Source organism: Danio aesculapii, chromosome 11, assembly GCF_903798145.1.
Source record: "Danio aesculapii chromosome 11, fDanAes4.1, whole genome shotgun sequence".
NCBI classification, from domain to species: domain Eukaryota; kingdom Metazoa; phylum Chordata; class Actinopteri; order Cypriniformes; family Danionidae; genus Danio; species Danio aesculapii.
This window is the reverse complement of record NC_079445.1, coordinates 12,111,123-12,131,200: the sequence shown is the minus strand read 5'-3', so window position 1 is coordinate 12,131,200 and position 20,078 is coordinate 12,111,123. Positions and strand designations below refer to the sequence as shown.

Here is a 20,078-nt window from a genome sequence, read left to right as displayed (position 1 = left end):
TATTACTGATGTAGTATGAAATGCATAATGTTGAACTGAAATAAATGATTAAATGATGTAAATCCAACACTCTCCTTGGCACAATCTAACTTTGGGGTGGGATCATAAGAAAAGAAGCAGTGCATTGCACAATATTTGTTTAGGATATATTTGTCACGGTTTGAGTGAGGGGAAAAAAGGGGCGAGGACCCAAGTGCAGGAACAAGATGATTAATTAATTAAAATAAAACTAAACAACAACAAAAACCACCCCGAGGGGGAAACCACTAAACTATAACCAAACAGAGAAACAAACTTGGTTGGGCTGACAAGACAAGGCTGGAGCAGGAAACACGGGGGAAGTAGACGACATACGATGACGAACTGGCACAGGGGACAGGAGACATGAGGAGAATATAAGCAGGAGCAAATTAATACACAAACAGATGAACATAATTAACTAATAATGGGGTTAATAAGGAGGGTGGGACTAGACGATAGACGGGAGAGCACCTGACACAGAGACAACACAAGCCAGGTGCTCACATAAAACAAGACTAGAACACGCAGCAATGAGAGAATTCTTAACTGCGTGTTCGTATGACAAGACACTGAAACACACAACAAAGCACGTGACCAATGTAAACACAGAGCCACGGCTTTGACAACAGACGCAAGACCGAGCACACGATAAGTAAAAACACCTTACCGTGAGCTCACATAATGCAACGCGCATGTTTCATATCACCGCCAACCAAAACCGAAACCAACTAGACGGAGACGCTGAGAATGAAACAGTGCGATGCTGACGAACAAAACACCAAACACGAGTACAAGAGTGCGCGTCCAAGAGTGCGCATCAAGCAGGAGCGCGCACGGTCCGCACGCACCTTTGATGACGCGCACCCAGACAATGACAAAACAAGTGCTCGACCCAAGGAAAATTGAGCCGAGCACTAACAGGACAGGACAGACAGAGCTAGTGTCCCGGAGTCTGCCACAAAACAAGAATTAACAAGACCCGAGTGGCAGAACCCTGACATATTTCTGTTTCTATATTTCTGTCTGTGAATTTTTGACTATATTATTTACTATTATTTACTATATGTAGTTCTAAGAGTTGAGATGCATATTTTGATTTTCTCACTCTCACTCTCGATTTGCTGTTATACTCAATAAAATCCAAAACTAATGGCCCGTTTTTCACTGACTGGAGTACAGTACGGTACGATACAGGTCGGTACGGGTCACCTTTATCAGGCTTGCGTTTCCACTTGCCTTGGTGGGCATGGTGTACGACAGAAAGTGTCAGTCGACGTTATTCTCACTCAAGGAAATCTCACTTTAAGTAAAGCTGTACGGGTTGTTCACATATCATATGAGAAGCACTTCTCACAAAACAGATGCTTTTTACACACAATACTTGTGTATAAATGCTCATTACTAACCTTTTAATGAACATGATTGATTATAACTGCAGATCAACGATAGTGTCGAAGTAGCCTACTGTAACATTTATTGATTATATGAATAAATAAAACAATGCAGCATATATGAACACATACAGCCCCTTGCAGTCTCCGATATGTTACCAATTACAGAAAAAAAACTACACACACACACATTTAGTCCTTATTTGGGTTTCAAAAACAACATGCAACATATAGCCCACAGTCAGAGCAAGCTCTCATTTGTCTTCACCAGCACATGTAACCTCTTGTTAGAAAGTAATTCCATCATTCCGAGTTTATAATAGTCCAAAAGGCCATGATAAACATGGCAGTTTGTTCATGGTTTGAGTTGGTGAAAGAATAATTTGCTCCTTTGTTTTTTTCTGGCTTCTCCTTTTTTTTCAAGCTTCACTCCTCCACTGTTCACTCCTCAAAGGATCGGGTGTCAGAAGCACTTCAATAATCATGCACACGTTATTATCATCAGCTCCAGAAGTTCGTTATTTCAATATAGACATTTACGCAAGCGATCGCAAGCTCCCTGGAGAAAGTGAAACCGCTCGCACTTTTAGATGGCCTCGTAAACAAAAACAGGACACGGGCAGATTTTGGTTTTTTTTTGCCTTTGTGCTGTACTCAAGACAACGACAAGGTTGTTTGAGCTTGGGTTCGTTATTATATGCATATAAGTATTAGGTGTAATGTCTCAATTGTGTATTAAAAAAAATGGCAGTGTCTTTGTTTTCATTCTTCTTACTGTAAGCGTGAGTGACGTTTCTCTGTAAACCAATAGCGTTCAGCTGTGTCTCTAGCTCCGCCTTTTGATACAATTTTGCTGGCTAGGTACCGTCTGGGTACCCAAGAAGTGGTATGATAGGTTCGCTTTAGGTACCTTTTGACAGTGGAAACGGCCATAAAAGCATACCGATCCGTAACCACTCCAGTGGAATGAGCCATAAGCTTTTTTTTTTGCACAGACCTATCAAAAGGGTAATAGTGCCAACTGATGATCAACAGTAAATTTGTACCTCTTCCCAACAGGCAAAACCACCAGCAATCAAAAATGCATAATTATATGGTGTCATGGTTTTTTAATGAAAAAATGTGGGTAATAGTGAAAGTCAGTGGGGCAAAAACAGCCACCAACAGTAAATTAGGGAGGAAGAAATTTAAAAAAGGATTCAAAAACAATGCGTCTAAAGGCAATTGTTTCACATGTCCAAGAATTCACGTTCAAGACTTTGATAAAAGGTTAAAAAAATCCAGTCACTAAATTAGTACGTCTACAAATTAGTGACAGTCATTTATGAATTAAAGAGTTAAATACGTCACCAAATTAGGGACATCATTTATGAATTAAAGAGTAAATACGTCACCAAATTAGTGACATCATTTATGAATTAAAGAGTTAAATCCAGTCGTTTCTAAACAATTTTGTCAGGACTGAGGTTTGATTAACAAATTTATGCAAAAAGAAATTTGAAAAAAATAAATTAATCTGATGCATTTTTACAGCAGTTTAATTTAGTGGATGTTTTCATCATCCACATAACAAAAGAGTAGTAACTTTGAACAGTGTATTGTGAGTTTTTTTTTGTTTTTTGTTTTATTCAAAGCGTTTTCTCAAAATATGTCAAAATAAGATTTGTCACCAAAAATCATTCTGCTAGCTAAAACACAGAAAATGTTATGACCAAATTAAGACACAAAATCACCCCAGAGTATATGAAAACATCCCCAACAGCACATAAGGGTTAAGCCACAGGATAATTTGGCATTACTTGTGAAAATGCAGTAATTGACTCATTGTTCTTGTCTTGTTGGAAGGGAAGATTATAAGTGAATGATGATGTACATTTCTGTCTTCTTTTCCACACAAAGCTTATGTATTGACCTTATTCTTCAATGCAGAAGTGTGCTCGTTTTTGCGATTATTTTAGAACTTCCGATTGTCTTTCCTATGGGAGAAATAGGAATAATAAACAGCAGAAAACGGTCAAACTACTTGCTCTACAAACAAGTGTTTGCATGAGTTTACAGACAAAGCAGAATAATTATACTAGGAAAATATCAGTTTGCAACATCAAGGAGCAAAACGAGCTGTTTTTAATGTCTAAAAAATGAAGGAAGTGAATGAGACCCGGAAAGTCCTCGAGCCAAAATGATTCAAATGGCTGTGCCCACTGAAACAAGGAGAATAAGGTGAATAGCTTAATTCTGAATTCTTCCTAATATATTATGAGCCAAGCTATTTAATCCTCAACATTAGCGACAAACATGTGTCTTGCAACACTAATTCTTACGAGAGTTGATGCCTTGTTATTTAGTATAACAGTGGTTATTTCTACTGTGACTTGTCAGTGTCCTTTAAACGTGTACTGTACTGTATAATTGATGGAGGTTTTGGTTTTGGAAGAAGAAAAAAGCAATATAACTCTGTCTTTCCTCTGCAGATCAATCGTGCCCCGAGTTTTGGGACAGATCAAAGATTGATTACGACGGTGAAGAAGGGGGCTTTACTTAATGCCCTGAAACCTGCTCAACATCAGGTATGAAGCAATGCTCTCTCCAGAGTCCCATTAGAAAGAAAATAAGATTAAATCAGAAAACTCACTCTTCATTGTCCACCATGCATAAGTCTTCAGTGTTTTTTGAACAATATCGATTCGGTGATCTCTACTAGAAGTTGCTTGGATTTTTTTGATGGGGCCTCATGTAATTGTTTTTGAGACAGTTTGATTTGAAGGAGCACATGAAAAGCATTGTGGTCTTGTTATTGTGAGGGCATTGCATGCAGAGCCAGAGCTATTTATATTTTAGTGCGATGTGAGGCTTTGTGTGCATTTACAGTATTTGGAGAGTTTGAGAGACGTATGCCACTCCTAATTATTTGAATGCCACTGCTTCTATAACAAAAAATCTAAAATCATTAACAACTTTTTCAAACTAAGCAATTTTACAACTGATTTTATTGCAGCTGATACCTGTTTAATAAGTACATGTATAGTAGTAATTTTTTACAGAAACATAATGTCACAATATTTTTGTCTGTATTTTGAATAATATTCCAAATGTATGTTTCATTAATTTAATGTTATTTTTAACTTTATTTATTTATTTAAATCTTGATTTGGAAACTATTTCAAACACAAATACTGTTGTCCAAAATTGTTTTAAGGAAAACACAAAGGATTTTGTTTTTCTTAAACAATTTTCACTTGCTTTGTTTTAAAATTTTATGACAGTATTTTGTGAATTTAACTTTTGAGTTTTAAATACTCCCAGCTGACCTCCTGCACAGTTTTTTTTTTTGTGCCCCTTAGAATCCATTGTGTTCTAAAGTTCCCATGGCTTCATGTCAAGTTTATCAGGTGACCCACCAGCCCAATGATTTATGTATATATCGTATTTTGTTTTAATTTGCCCTTTTATGTAAATATTGGACAAATGTTTTATGTGAAATTTCTGATACTTCGATCTCAAATATGGATAGAACATATATTTAACGTCTCAAACAGCTTAGTAATAGCATATTATTTATTATATAACTGGTTAATGGCACCTCTGTTGTTGCTAGAAGGAATACAGCTGCGATTGGAAGTTAACGAGAAGTATTTATGTTATTTATTAAATTACACATTAATTTATTAACGTCTGTTCCTACTTCAACTCTGATCCAAACCCTCACAGTAATGTAAAAATATTATTTGTTATACAGTGCCACAAAAATGATGCTATATTGACGTGAGTCTCCTCAGCTGTATCCTATCTAGACTTCCCCCTCTCCTGCAGCGCATGACGGGATACAGCTGAGGATACTCACGTCAATATAGCATAAATTTTGTGACAACTGTAGTAGAGATCCGAGCTGCTGGATTTATATCATGTTCATTCATAATTTTCTTCCGAAATACATGAGGGTAAGTTTATCTGGGAGAGGAATTGAGAAAATATTCTGGTAACAAAGCAAGTGTGCATCTTACTTGAACAAAGCATTTCGCCCATATTGAAAAATAATTATTATTGCCATCTCTATAGACATCTGCGTGTATTTTACAAACCTTAAATGGTATATTTTTCTGGTAGTTATGTGTATTAAATAAATGTTATTTGTTTGAAAGCATCGATATATTGTGATTTATTACAGGCACTGCGCACCACTTTCTGTGCCTCAGCGTGCAGCGTCAGATTTGAATTTCAGCAGTTGATGATGTGCGACCCGAAGATTCTGATCACACCGGTGTGATTGTACTCATGAAAGGGTTAAATGAAGTAATAATTCACCCCTGAATGAAAAATTACTTATAATTACAGAACAAATTACAGAATTATAAATTATTTATACCTCTAGTGGATCTAAATCTTCTTTGTTGAACACTAGGAAGATATTTTGAAGAAAGCTGAATACCTGTAACTATTGCTTTCCAAAGTAGGAAAAACAAATACTGTGGAACTCAATAATCAGAATTTCCTCTTCTGTGTTCAACAATTTGCCTAAAGATGTCATCCATTAAGCAGTGTTTTGATGAAGTTCTGGTAAAGAGCTACTGCTTTAATTAGGAAGCATGCAAAGATATACAGCATAGCATTGTATGTAGCTTCCATTTTAGTGTCATTAGCAGATATGTCACATGAATTACCAGGTGAACTGAATTTTAATGGTAGGGAATGAGTTGAAATCGATGGCTTTAAAAGATGAGCAAATGATTTTTGTGGCTTTAAGTTGGTAATTTTATATTTTAATGTCAATTACACTTTATGAACATTGACTTCAGTTGTACAGTAAGTGTGTATTGTGAACTCGTAAGATAATATTATTTTCGTCAACAGTGCGGTGAATACATTTTTTCTTTAATGAATAATATGGTTGTATTGTATTTACATAAAGTATTTCTTTAAGTTATGTGTGTTTGTTTGCTGTGGTTATCTGCTTACACTACTGCCTGTGTACACCTGTGTGTGCAGTTGTACATCAGGTATCAGTGATTGATTACTGTAGACCTGGCCTTCAAATCCCAGTTCCACCTTTGTACTAAAATATACCAGAGGGCCCAGCAATGGTCCTAGAGTAGAAAATAACAGCAGACAAACTCAATCTTGCTGTGGATCAGGTTTTTGGATGCATTGCTATTGTTCTGCCGTAGTTATTTTCTCGAAGGTCTCCACAGACTCTCACCGTGTCCCAGCTGAGTTCTTACCAGTAACATATCAAGTGACTCCCACGTTATTTCCCCAGCAGTAGCAGGACAAAACCAATAACTCAGTGACAAGAACTCAGAAGTGCGAAAGTTGTATCAATAAAAACCGGAGGGTTCCCCAGCGGTTCAGGAAACCCACTGACCCTGAGTGGCCACTTACAACAGCAAATTTAAAGGGCCAGTGAGCGATGAAATCATGAAGTGCTGAACGCTGTCAAGTCAAGTGATGTATAGAGTTGCAGAGTCTTTCCAGAATTTCTGTGAATTTGTGCTACTTTGAGTGCTATTTTTTATATTATTTTTATTCTTTTGTTACCAAGAGCGAGTGATAAACGGCGGAATCTGGCCCAGCAGAAGGCAGAAGCCCAACGCAGACTCTACGGACAGGGATCCATGCGAAAACTGACAGCCGGGTCTTCGGAATGGGAGAAACAACGCCACTTACTTGAGCGCAGAAGAGAGGAACTGGTGCGACCCATTCAACTCTCAGAGAACATTGCATTAGGTCATGTTTAAAGGGGGTCTATTATGCTAAAATTGCATTTATAAGGGTTTAAAACACAGTGTGTGGCAGAATTATGTAAATATAACCAGCTTCTAATGATAATAATGTATTTTATTTTATATAATCGCACTTCATAAATACACTTCAGTATGCAGAAACATGCTTTGTACAAGTCATCAGAAGGGGAAAAGTCCCGCCCATTAATGGAAATCTCTCCCTAATTAGCAAAGGGTGTTAGTCTTGTTTTTGAATCTGCCACTTTTGCTGACACATAGGTATTTGTAGCGCCGCCCTTTTTTTGAATCATCTCATTTGAATTTAAAGTGAATTTAGGTCACCAAATGACACAATTTGGATCAAAGCATACAAGGGACAGTTTCAAAGAGTTATAAAACATCATTTGTGGGTATTTTGACATGTCACTTCACACATACCCTTTAGGGACGTCAAAGACTTGTAAAAAAAAAGGCATTTTTTGATGCACCAGTACCATTTTTCTGGAACCGATCCGATCCTGATGCCAACATTCTGAGTATCGACCGATACAGATCTGATCCCGATACTATGCAGTTTTTTTTTTTTTTACACAATACAGGTTCTATAGTTCTGGTGATAACCTCAAATAAAATGTCTTCTTTAGTAAAAAAATAACAGACATATAGGCCTACTGTATATGACAGATGGCACAATCTAACTAAAAACCTGATGCTTGCTGTAAACTATGCTACATAATTGAATTTGATATGATCTGTTGTAGTTCAGCTAATGCTTGCTTTTTTAATATTAAAATTTTTCTTTTAAATCTGGAAAAGGCTACCACTATTGACCCTAATCATTGGTAAAATAACCAGCCTTTTAGCAAAGCCTGATGTTTTCCTACAGGTTGATGCAGACTAAACTAAACTGGTCTGATGCAGTTTTACTTCTTAAATCTCCCTCGACTAAGCTTTTCTGTGAGTGAGATAGAGGAATAAGCCAATCACAAGATAGCACATCAGCACAGAGGAAAAATTAGATACTCAAGATATAATCTTTAAAATTATGACTTTAATATTAAACATGTTGCAAATATATTACATGTTTGTGATACAACAATTACAATAGAGCATTACTAAATCCTTATTTCCCATGGAGCCGAAGCAAACCATCCGCCTGCACTTTATGTTATTTTTTTATGTAATTTATTGTGGTATAATTTGTATCTTAATTTTAATGTATTTTTTGTTTGTCAGGTATCTATAAAAATAAATGAGCAGATTTAAGGTGAAGTTCAAAACAAGGTCCGCTTCTATGCTTTAGCGGCAAAACACAAACTGGTCTATAAATAAAATATTAATATATGAATAAACTAATAATATTAATAATAAATAATAAATATTTTTAAACAAATAATATTAATATTGATACAAATAAAATTACAGTGAAAGTAATTTAAAATTATTAGGTTAAACAATTTTCTGTTAATGACTTATCGTGCCCGTCAGTTTATCTTTTATTAATATAATTAACTACAATGACCCAGGCTTTACAAACTATTCGCCGCACTGAAAGTATTCCCTCGGAAGAATAGACTCAGTCTGAAGGATGAGAGAACAGAAACTGATTGTGAGAATAATTTTACGGAGCAGCGCATGTTGCGTCTGCGCAGCTGGTGCGTAAATGAAGAGCTTGATGCATCACTGGGACACATCGCGATATCTGTGGACTATTCCAAAACTTAGCAGCACAAAGGGAAGAAATCAGTGCATTGAAGATCACTTGAATATTCATATGCACTTCACATTAAACTATCCAATGGCTTCAGAACATTTAGTATATACTATACACGACAACTTATATTCATCATATAAACAATCATATTTGAATTGAAATAGTTTTTTTTGTCTTGCGTTTACGTAAATTTTACATTTGAATAGCCAAAATGACAAGTTTCAGTCTTTTAAATGCGATTAATCATGAATAATTGCAAAAAAAGTGATTAATTAGTTAATTTTTTTAATCGATTAACAGCACTAATGGTGGCCAAACCAACAGTGCATTAGATATTAGTTAATCATATTTCAAGTGTCTCAAAAGTTGCACACCAGCCCTTGCATTGGTCCTCCTTCCGATCAACTTTTTATTATCTGAAGAGATAAATGAGGTTGAGATGACTGCAGGTAGGTGGTATTTTCAAAGGGCAAAGCTGGACGCAATAGAGGAGTGAGATTTGGGGATTGGGGGCTGAAAGAACTTGCCTGTACCAGCATTTAGCAGAGATCAGTGACTATTATAAAAGACACCCTGCTGCGCCACAGCAAATTGACCAGCTGACCTTTCCACAATTATATTTTTTGATGTATTAAAATGGTACAGTGGGAGTTATATCCATATGAATTATGAATAGGCCCCCTGTATTAACAAGTGTAGAGTAGAGGCTGTTATGCGGGCTCGCTAACTCTCAGACTTCATTAAGGCGCCTTGTAATATAGCAAACGAGTCATTCTATGACATTGTTATTCGATTTTGGGTGGCTAAATTACATTGCAGGATAGCACTAGCTGAACGGGGATTCATTTATTTGTCATTTCTCCCACTTCTCACAGCCTACTCACTTATGTTATGCTTTCAGAAAGAAAGACTGGCTCAAGTCCGCAAGCAAGTCTCCAGGGACGAGCACGAAAAGCGGCACCTGGGGAACTACAGGTAGGGAAGCCGCTTTTACGATTGTTATCCTGTAAGAATGCTTGCTTACACCTGTGGGGTCTCTTGTGGTTTGGTTTGTGGTATGTGATGGTATGAAACAATTTCTTGGGCTCTCATATGAGGACAGAGCAAGGACAAGTGTTAGCTGCAAAAATTGAAAACAAAAATGCAGATACTGTAATAAAACACCAAGACAAGTGTAAAGCCAATGTTTGGGGAGCATTCTGTTTATAAAATAGGCTATGTTGTCAATTTTGGCAGCAATTGTGGGTCCAGAACTAGTTAGAGAAAACCATTAAAATTGGAAAAAGCAACTTGTCAACCACATTGGCAACTAGCAGTCATTAGGGTATTTCTATACTGCTTAATGCCTACTAACACTTTATTGATTGACTCACAACTAGATTTATTACATACAGTACTAGGGCTGCACAATATATGAGGTGCATCCCAAATCGCAAACTTATGCACTATTCTATGCCATTTTGTAGTATAAAGAGTGTAAGTAGTGTATTAACACTGAAAACTCTAAAAATAATAAGTGCACTTTAAATACCTGGATGATGCACTTATTTAACCATTAAAATGAAGTGTGGAATGATGGACACTCAACAGCTGCAGCTTTGCTCATGTAGTGCAAGGGGCGGAGCTTTCAGGCGCTCATGTTGGATTACTTTATTTGTTGTGGATTGTGAAAGTAAAATTCTCCTACGAGAGTTATTATATATATATATATATATATATATATATATATATATATATATATATATATATACATACATATATATATATATATATATTGAACTTTATTTTTATTTAATACTTTGCATATTATTATTATTATTATATATATATATATATATATATATATATATATATATATATATATATATATATATATATATATATATATAATATTATATATATATATATATATATATATAAACTAGTGTTGTCAAAATTAATGCATTACGCATGCGATTAATTTGAAATATTTAACGTGTTTTTAAAAAATTACGCAATTAACACAGTTTTTTTTTTCTGTTGTGGTTGATGTGTGTTCAACATGGAAAGAAATATGGATAAGACCAAGGAAGGACTTTTAGAAGGAAAGTTTCAGTATAAAACAATTCATGTCACATTACCACGCTATCCTTCGTTTCCTCCAGAGTTTCATCTAATTTCGTATGTCTCATTTTTAATCTTTCGACTTTTGTTTTAATGGAGTTTGATACCATATGCCGAATGAAAGAAAAACCCTCCGCATTTTGTGACTTGGTGGTCCTTTAAGGTAATCAAAATCGCTGTTTACATCGTAGATTCTTAATTAGAGTATTATCTTAATCATATTAAAATCGGAGTATTGTGTCCATGAAAATGTACTCTGAAAGTGGCAGATGATGTCGCAAGCTGTTAAAGACAGGGCATTCCTCTACCTTTAAGAGGATTCCATGAGCCCTCAAATGTTTCGTTAAGTTTGATGTGTTTCCCCCTTAAACGCAACTTTTGTAAGCGTCTGCTTCACATTGCTGTGTCAGAATCCTTGCTTGTAAAACAAAGCCATACTTTAGAACGCTTAGTTTAAGCAAATTTGATAAATGCAATCATGCATGTTGATGAGTCTGAAGGGAGTTGCTCACCAGGTGCGCTGTACTGCACGCATTGTGTGTGTGCATGTGCATGCACACGCGTTTCGTAGCAACAAGAACAAATGCCTAAACATCGCTGACGGTGCCCGTATCTCTCAAAGTTGTTTAAATGTTAGAAATGGTGTGACCAAAGTCCCTGTAAGAATTAGTCTTTGGTGTGACACGACACGTACCTGTGGGTTCCTTTGATGTACTCCTTGATGCTTCTTACGTCCTTGTCGTAGCACCAGTGGCACCAAAATTAGGCACCGAAATTCATGTGCTGATTTGGTGATCCTGCTTGTGAGAGACTGTTCTCACTCTCAGGTTACATCATTCAAAAGAAAAGGGCCACATTGTCCCCCGATAATGTCAACAGACTGGACTGTCTTTGCAACTTGCTGAATGTAAAGGAGGACTAAGCAAAACTGTTTCTACTTCATAATAAATGTTCTCAACTCTCAGCAATACAACTTTTCAATGAGTGCAATTGTTTGTTATTATTATAATTTTCCAATTTCCATATCTGCAAAGCCTGTATTTTGGCATTTTTTGCAGTCCTCTTAGAATCCAATATGGAAATATTTATTTTTTTATTGGCATTGATTGTTTTGTAATCCAAATGGCATTTACATGCCTGTGTTTTTATTTCTGTAATAAATATGGCCAACAGTTCAAGCCAACAGTTTGAGGATCTTGATGGTTTATTGCAGGTATGTTGTTTACATGAAGAAATCTGTTACAAGTTAAGCAAAAATTCAGATAAACGATCATATTTTGAATTAAGTTTTTTTTTTTGTCTTGTGTTTACGTTCATTTTACATTTGAATGTACATATACACTTACACACTCAACAGGATAGTATATGTATGCAGTGTTGTTTCAAATGGAACACTAAAGTTTTTTTATAAAGCGGAAATTCAAACCTTTTCTCTGATGACGTTTGACGTTGCCAAATCAGTGAAATAAAAGACTAAACGATCAAATAATACCTGCCATGAGTATAACCGCATTCACCATCAGGAGGCGTTATAATCACTCTCGTAGGGGAATTTTGCTTTCACAATCCAAAATAAATAAAGTTATCCAACATGTGCGCCCGATAGCACCACCCCTTCTGCTATCTGAGCTAACCTGTGGTCGTTGAGTGCGTGAAGTGTCCATCATTACACATTTGGGTAATTAAAGTGCACTTATTATTTTTAGAGTTTTCAGTGTGAACGCACTACTTACACTATTTATACTACAAAATGGTGTAGAATAGTGCATAAGTATGCGATTTGGGACGCAGCTTATGTCTGGTAAACAGTGTCTACAGCTGAAGGGAGATTGAAACCAGTGCACTGGACAGTGTGTCACAGCATAATCCTTTTTTGGCTCATATTTACACCCATTTAACATTTGAAAATGTAGTGCTTCTCTATACTTTGCAACTTGCTGACTTATTCTTGTAGATTTTGTTGACACGTTGTTGCCAACAAACTCTGACAAATTTGGTTTCTGACTTTTTGGCTTTGGCTTCAGCACTACCTCCATTTATAAACTGTGTTCTTGGTCTAGAAGTACCAAATGTTGTGCAAAGTTCATTATATTCCTGCCAGACAAGGCCAACACTTACTTCACAACATTAAATGACTTCAAGTAGCTTCTTTAATGACTAATGTTTTGTAAAGAAGCCAGCATTTGCCAGCAGCCAAAAGCTTCTCGTATTTTATTAATCTTGTCATTTCTTACATTCTAATTTAGACACTCGGATCTCCCAAATAAAGACATGCCATTAAGACCCGATTAACCTAACCTGACTTTTGCATTTACCATACAAGCAGGGTGGCAATTGCATCATTTAGAATGCTGCTGCATTTCTTCCTCTAGTCACATGGTAATTGCAACAGATCACTCTTCAATAAGAAGCCTCTACGTCAGAGCCTCACAGGAGGAATAGGAAATGATTGCCTCTTCATAAATAGGTCATTTTGCTCCTTTTGCATGGAACTGCTGTTCTGTTCAACTCTAAATAAAAACACCCCAAAAGATGCTGAAACATGAGAAAAAAAAGTGTTTGAGGTTTGTGGGTCAGACCCAGATTTCAACATGTGCCATATGCTGAAGACTAAGCCCACTTATGCTTACTAGATTACTTCTCCCACACAAGTTTGTCCATCATGCTTGTAGCTGTTAATGGATTTGGGGCAGTTTATCGTCTGATCTGAACATTTACATTGCTTGAGCTTTTGATTATGTTGAATCTGGATTCCAAAATAAGCTTTTTTTAAAATGTCACACTGTTAGACCTTCACTGTATATTGAGATGCCACTGTTATATGATCAGTCCCAGCAGGCACAGGATGTCAATATGACGTCAGATTGACAATGTACCCCAACGTTGTGGGACGTTGCATTATGTTTGGAAATGAAAATCTTTTTCATAGCAATGTCCAACATTGGACAGACGTTGCAGTTTTGTTACTTTCCAATGCAACCTAAAAACAACCAAATATCAACATCTAATGATGTTACAGCTTGATATTGTGTGGATGTTACCACTATGACATCTATCAGACGTTGGATTTTGATTGCCATACCTGATATATAAGTAAGGGATAATCAACGGCTAGCTGTGCGTTAAAGGATTTTAATGCATAACGTGGAAGCGAAGTGCATTAAAATGCTTTAACGCATGGCAAGCTATTGATTATCCCACTTATTCCATGGTCATTAGCCAAGGTAGGCATACGTTTAAAATATTTTTGCTCTTTGCAGTGCAATATTTGTCCAAATTTTTGTCAGTTTTGATGTGTTTGATTTTCTAGTCCCTCCACTAAATCCGCTGTGACAGGCTGACCGGCAGACCAGACAGGTGGAGAGAGCGAGAGCGCATGCATGTGCGTGTTGTTTATACCTGCTAATATTAAGATGCGATTTCATCAATCCAATCACAGGTGGACAAATAAGACATTCCCAGTCACACTTTTTTTGACTACTTTCTACCAGTTCTCTGATGAGGGAGGATCTGGATGTATGTTGGCTTTCTCTTAACATTAGCCTACATTCAATGCTGCGAAAGCTGCCCGTTCGCGGAGCTGCCACTGACCGCCTGGAGCTTCCAACATTTTTAAACACGCACTATCCTTATACATAAACTGGCGATTGGACTTTATTCTCACTAGAAAATCTCTTAAAACTTGATTTTTTGGCATAATTGATGAGTATTTTCCTAATTTTGCGGATTCCTGTCCACCATTAACAGTCCTCATCGGTTTCCTCTGCAGCACATGAGAGTTGCTATGGTAATAAACGTTTGGGAGAAGTGCATATATTTCGAACTGCGATCAAAACTGACTGGAACTACCTGTGCGTTTCAACGAAAATAATGCACACCCTCCAGCCAATCAGAAACAAGAATTTCAACAGACCATGGAATAAATGTCAGTATTTGACGTCAATAGAACATTGGTTTGTGATCATCAAGATGTTGGCTCGACGTTGCATTTTGGTCAATTTCAAACACAACCAAATAACAACGTCTAATTATGTTACAGCTTGAAGTTGTGTTGATGTTACCACTTTGACATTTATCAGACGTTGGATTTTGGTTGCCATACCTGACGAATAAGTGTCAGTATTTGATATGTCAATATGACGTTGGTTTACGATGTTGGCTCGACATTGGATTTTGGTCATTTTCAAACACAACCTAAAATCAATCAAATATCAACATCTAAGGATGTTACAGGTTGATGTGTGGATGTTACCACTATGACATTTATCAGACGTTGGATTTTGGTTGCCATACCTGATATATAAATGTCAGTATTTGACGTCAATATGACGTTGGTTTAAGATGTTGGCTGGATGTTGGATTTTGGTCACTTTCAAACACAACCTAAAATCAGCCAAATATCAACGTCTAATGATTTTACAGCTTGATGTAGTGTGGATGTTACCACTATGACGTCTATCAGATGTTGGATTTTGGTTGCCATACCTGATATTTAAATGTCAGTATTTGACATCAATATGACTTGGTTTAAGATGTTGGCTCGACGTTGGATTTTGGTCACTTTCTAACACAACCAAAAAATCAACCAAATATCATTGTCATTTCACGTCATTATTGGACATCAAAATAACATTGTCCTTAGATGCTGGCGACCTAAATCTAACCTAATATTAACATAATATTATGACGATGTGTGTCTGCTGGGGTGATTTTCAATTGGTGTTTGATTTTTTTTCTTTCTTTTTTCTACAAAAGGAAAAGCAATGCTACTGAAGGAAATAAATCTACTGGGGATGTGACATTGTGATGTGTCCCATTAAAGTTGTGATAGCAGATTTATTAGTTTTCTGCAATACTAATGCTAGATTTAACTCAATGTTTGTAACAACTAGTAAATCACACAAAGATGTTGTAAGTATATACAGTTGAAGTCAGAATTAATAGCCCTCCTTTGAATTTTTTTTCTTTTTTCTTTCCCAAATCATGCTTAACAGAGCAACGAAACTTCACAGTATGTCTGATAATATTTTTTCTTCTGGAGAAAGTCTTATTTGTTTTATTTTGGCTAGAATAAAAACAGTTTTTAATTTTTTAAAAATCATTTTAAGGTTAAAATTATTAGCCCCTTTAAGCATTTTTTTCTATAGTCGATAGAACAAACCATCGTTATACAATAACTTGCCTAATTACCTTAACCTGCCTAGTTAACCAAATTAACCTAGTTAAGCCTTTAAATGTCACTTTAAGCTGTGTAGAAGTGTCTTGAAAAATATCTAGTCAAATATTATTTACTGTCATCATGGCAAAGATAAAATAAATCAGTTATTACAAATAAGTTATTAAGACTTTTATGTTTAGAAATATGTTAAAGAAATCTTCTCTGTATTAAACAGAAATTGGGGAAAAAATAATCAGGGGGGCTAATAATTCTCACTTCAACTGTATATATTTTTTCTATTCAGTGTACATTTTGCTATTGTAAATCTGATTCATAGTATTATAGTAACACTGAAGGTTATTCGTTAACATTAGATAACTACTGAAATACTTTAGTATTTAATGCAATACTAAAATTAAAGCATTTGTTTATCTTGGAGTTCATTTTATCTTTAATTTATACGTTAACAAAATCAAAAGTTGCATCTCTTAAAATATGGTGACCACTGATAAAAAAGGGAATACACTGAAGGAAAGTGAGTGAATGTTAATATTATTTACGGATCAGAACTTTGAACAGTCGGATTCTTTTTACTTATGTAAACAAAGATTACTACACTACCTGACAAGTCTTGTCGTCGATCCCAGTTGTAAGAGCAAGAAATAATAACTTGACTTCTGGATGATCATTTGGAAAAGTGGCAGAAGGTAGATTTTTCTCATGAATCATCTGTTGAACTGCATCCCAATCATCACAAATTCTGCAGAAGACCTATTGGAACCCACATGGACCCAAGATTCTCACAGAAATCAGTCAAGTTTGGTTAAGAAAAAGTCATGGTTTGGGCTTACATTCAGTATGGGGACATGCGAGAGATCTGCAGAGTGGATGGCAACATCAACAGTCTGAGGACATTTGTGCTACCCATTAGATTTTAAACCACAGGAAAGGACAAATTCTTCAGCAGGATAGCGATCCTTCTCATACATCAGCCTCCACACCAAAGTTCCTGAAAGCAAAGAAGGACAAGGTGCTCCAGGATTGGCCAGCCCAGTCATCAGACATAAACATTATTGAGCATGTCTGGGGTAAGATGATGGAGGAGGCATCGAAGCAACCGAAAGAATATTTATGTACTCTGGGAGTCCTGCAAGAACGCTTTCTTTGCCATTCCAGTTGACTTTATTAATAAGTTATTTGAGTCATTGCAGAGATGTATGGATGCAGTCATCCAAGCTCATGGGAGTCATACACAATATTAATTCTTTTTCCAAAGCACCATGACTTTATATTCTATACTGTACATTATTTCTGTTAAGTAAAAAGACTTTTGTCTGAGAAAAGTCAGACCTCACTGTCTTAATTAAATAATTCAAAATCAAGGCATAATCATATTGTATATTGGTAAAATAAGCATATTCTAGAGGCCTTTGCATTTTATATAAGCCACTTCATATGATCAACTGAAAATCAAATTATTGTTTGTTGTTTCTAAAACTTGGATAGGCGACAAGACTTTTGCCAGGTAGTGTAGATTAATACGTCCACTATTAGTGAACAAAACCAAACGTGTGTTACTGAAAATATGTGTATTTCAGTGTTACTAAATATAGTAATACATTAAAAAAGCACAATTTTCGTGCTGTAGCGGGTCTCCATCTGACGTCTTTTGTTCAACCTGGGGCTGAAGCAAAGCCAGTTGCTGGTTTTGGTTATATATATGACCCAAAATGGAGCTGATCTGAAGATCCATCACATAGATATAGGCTGATGTTTACACATCTTTGGCTTTTGTTTAGTCTTAGCGTCTAATATAAAGACAAGTTTATTAATCATTAAAAGATACACAGCATTAATGGACAAATGTATGTGTGAAAAGAACGATCGAGGTTTGTTTAAGTGATTAGAAAAGCAGGCAGACCAGGCTGCTAAATCAGATAATCAGATAAAACCTTTTTTTCCCCCTCTCTCTCTTTCTCTCCATACAGACGTATTTACCCCCCAGATGACAAGCTGCTCTTGGAGAAATATGAGAGTCTCCTTTCAGCTGCCTTTCAGACATTCCTCGCTGGGCGAGCAGCTTCACTTCAAAAGGAAATGAATAATCCACTGAAACGAATGAAGGCATGTACCTGAGACGCAACCCAACAATCTTTTGCTCTTTTTCCCTCTTTCCCTCCCCTTTACTACAATTGCTTCCTACTATTTAATCTTTTGAATTTAAAATAAGAAATGTGGAAAAGAAACAATTTTACTTCCAAACTCTTTTCGTGGCCATCTGTTTTTCTTTACTGCGGCTTAAGGCAGCCATCAGTAATACTGCTCATTCAAAGGGTTAGGGATTTAGACTAACCGTTTGTGCTACAGACATGAATGATACCTCAAATCATGTGGTTAGTTGAGGAGAGGTGTGCAATTACTTTTCAAAGCACTGAGAGATTTTTCTTTTCTAGCACTCAATAATGCTTACCCATTGACTAACAATGTTGGAGGCACCTTAGCCAAACGGGATCTCGAGACCAGTCTGTAGACATTGTTGGAATAGCTATTGTGAAACTGTTACATGTGAAATTAACAGATATTCTTACTTTTATGTAATATAATTATAGTCAAGCTAGCTATTTTTGAACAAGCACATGGTGATTTTATGAACAACAACAAGCTAACTGCCCTAAATACAGCCAACTGAAGTTTTGCGGATAAAAAAAACTCATGAAATAAAGTGCAAAAAGGCCAATTCATAAAGTTTAAAGTTTTAATTGCAGGAAATAAATATTCAGTTCTAAAATATATAAAGGTAATTACAAGAATTGAGAGCAGAGAGAGGGGAAAGATTGGCAAACGACCTTGAGCCGGGAATTGAACTTGGGTCACTGTGAGCACTTCCGTGTACCACTAGACTATTGGCGCCGACAATGACAAGAATTGTTTAAAAAATATTGTGATATCATCGTAAAAAAAATAAAAAATATAAAAGGTTTGTCACACACACAAGGAAACTGAAGACAGGGTAAGTGCAAGTAACAGGTGTGTTTAGTGACAGGATTGTACACTATAGTGCAGAGCAGGTAACGTTTATTGTGAGGGAGCTTATCTGAAAGTCTTTGTATGCGGGTGACAGTATGACCCAGTGGAACGCTGAGATCAGGAGACGAAGGAACTATAAAACGAAGAGACAATTGTTAATCCAGGTAAGTTAGGTATTTAATAGGTGTGAACTGTAGACTGGATGCTGGGTAAGTGCAGAGTGACTATTTATAAACTGGGCAGATGTGGGAGTGCACAAGTGTGTTGAATCAGTAATCAGGGGATTCTGAGTGGGGAAATTGGAAGGTCAAACTTTATTTTGATGGTCCATTTGTTACATTGCATCAACATGTCAACTAATTCTCATTAGATTATAAATAGACTGTTAGGTTGGAGTTAGGGTTGGCGTTAGGGTTAGTGTAAGTTTACATATACTTGCAAAGTTTCTTATAGTCAGTTAAATGTCTGTTGAAGGAAAAGTATAAACAGATATTAAGCAGACAGTCTACTAATACCCAAATGGACCATCAAAATAAAGTGTTACCAATTGGAATCCAGGTGGTGAGATGGCTGAGGTGACTGCCTGACATTACCCCTCCTCCAGGGGCTGGACAGTCTGGATACACTTGATGGAATTCACTACTCTGGGTATCCATGATCTTTTATTTGGTCCATACCCCTCCCAGTTTATCACATACTCGAGGTGGGTGCTCCAGTGTCATGAATCCAAGATCTCCCATACCTGATAGATTATTGGTGGAGTAGAGAAATTCATCTCAGGGCTGGCAGCCCCTGTCACAAAGGTTTTAGTAGAGAAATATGGAATGCTGGATGAATTCTGTACCTGAGAGGGAGGTAGAGCTGAATATGTGACATGGCCAATCTGCCTCTGTATTGAGAAATATATAAGCGATATAGCGGGGACTTCTTTCAGGGCAGGAGACTCT

General features: G+C 36.4%; 1 protein-coding gene across 1 annotated transcript in view; it reads left to right on the top strand.

The window, feature by feature from the left end:
• Window positions 1-20,078, top strand: part of ttll7 (tubulin tyrosine ligase-like family, member 7) — a 220,960-nt gene that overhangs the window by 125,077 nt on the left and 75,805 nt on the right. Inside the window, 5 exon segments of the mRNA XM_056468436.1 lie at window positions 3,884-3,964; window positions 3,966-3,979; window positions 6,949-7,096; window positions 9,745-9,818; window positions 18,093-18,228. Of these exon segments, the coding sequence (XP_056324411.1) occupies window positions 3,884-3,964; window positions 3,966-3,979; window positions 6,949-7,096; window positions 9,745-9,818; window positions 18,093-18,228 (453 nt within the window).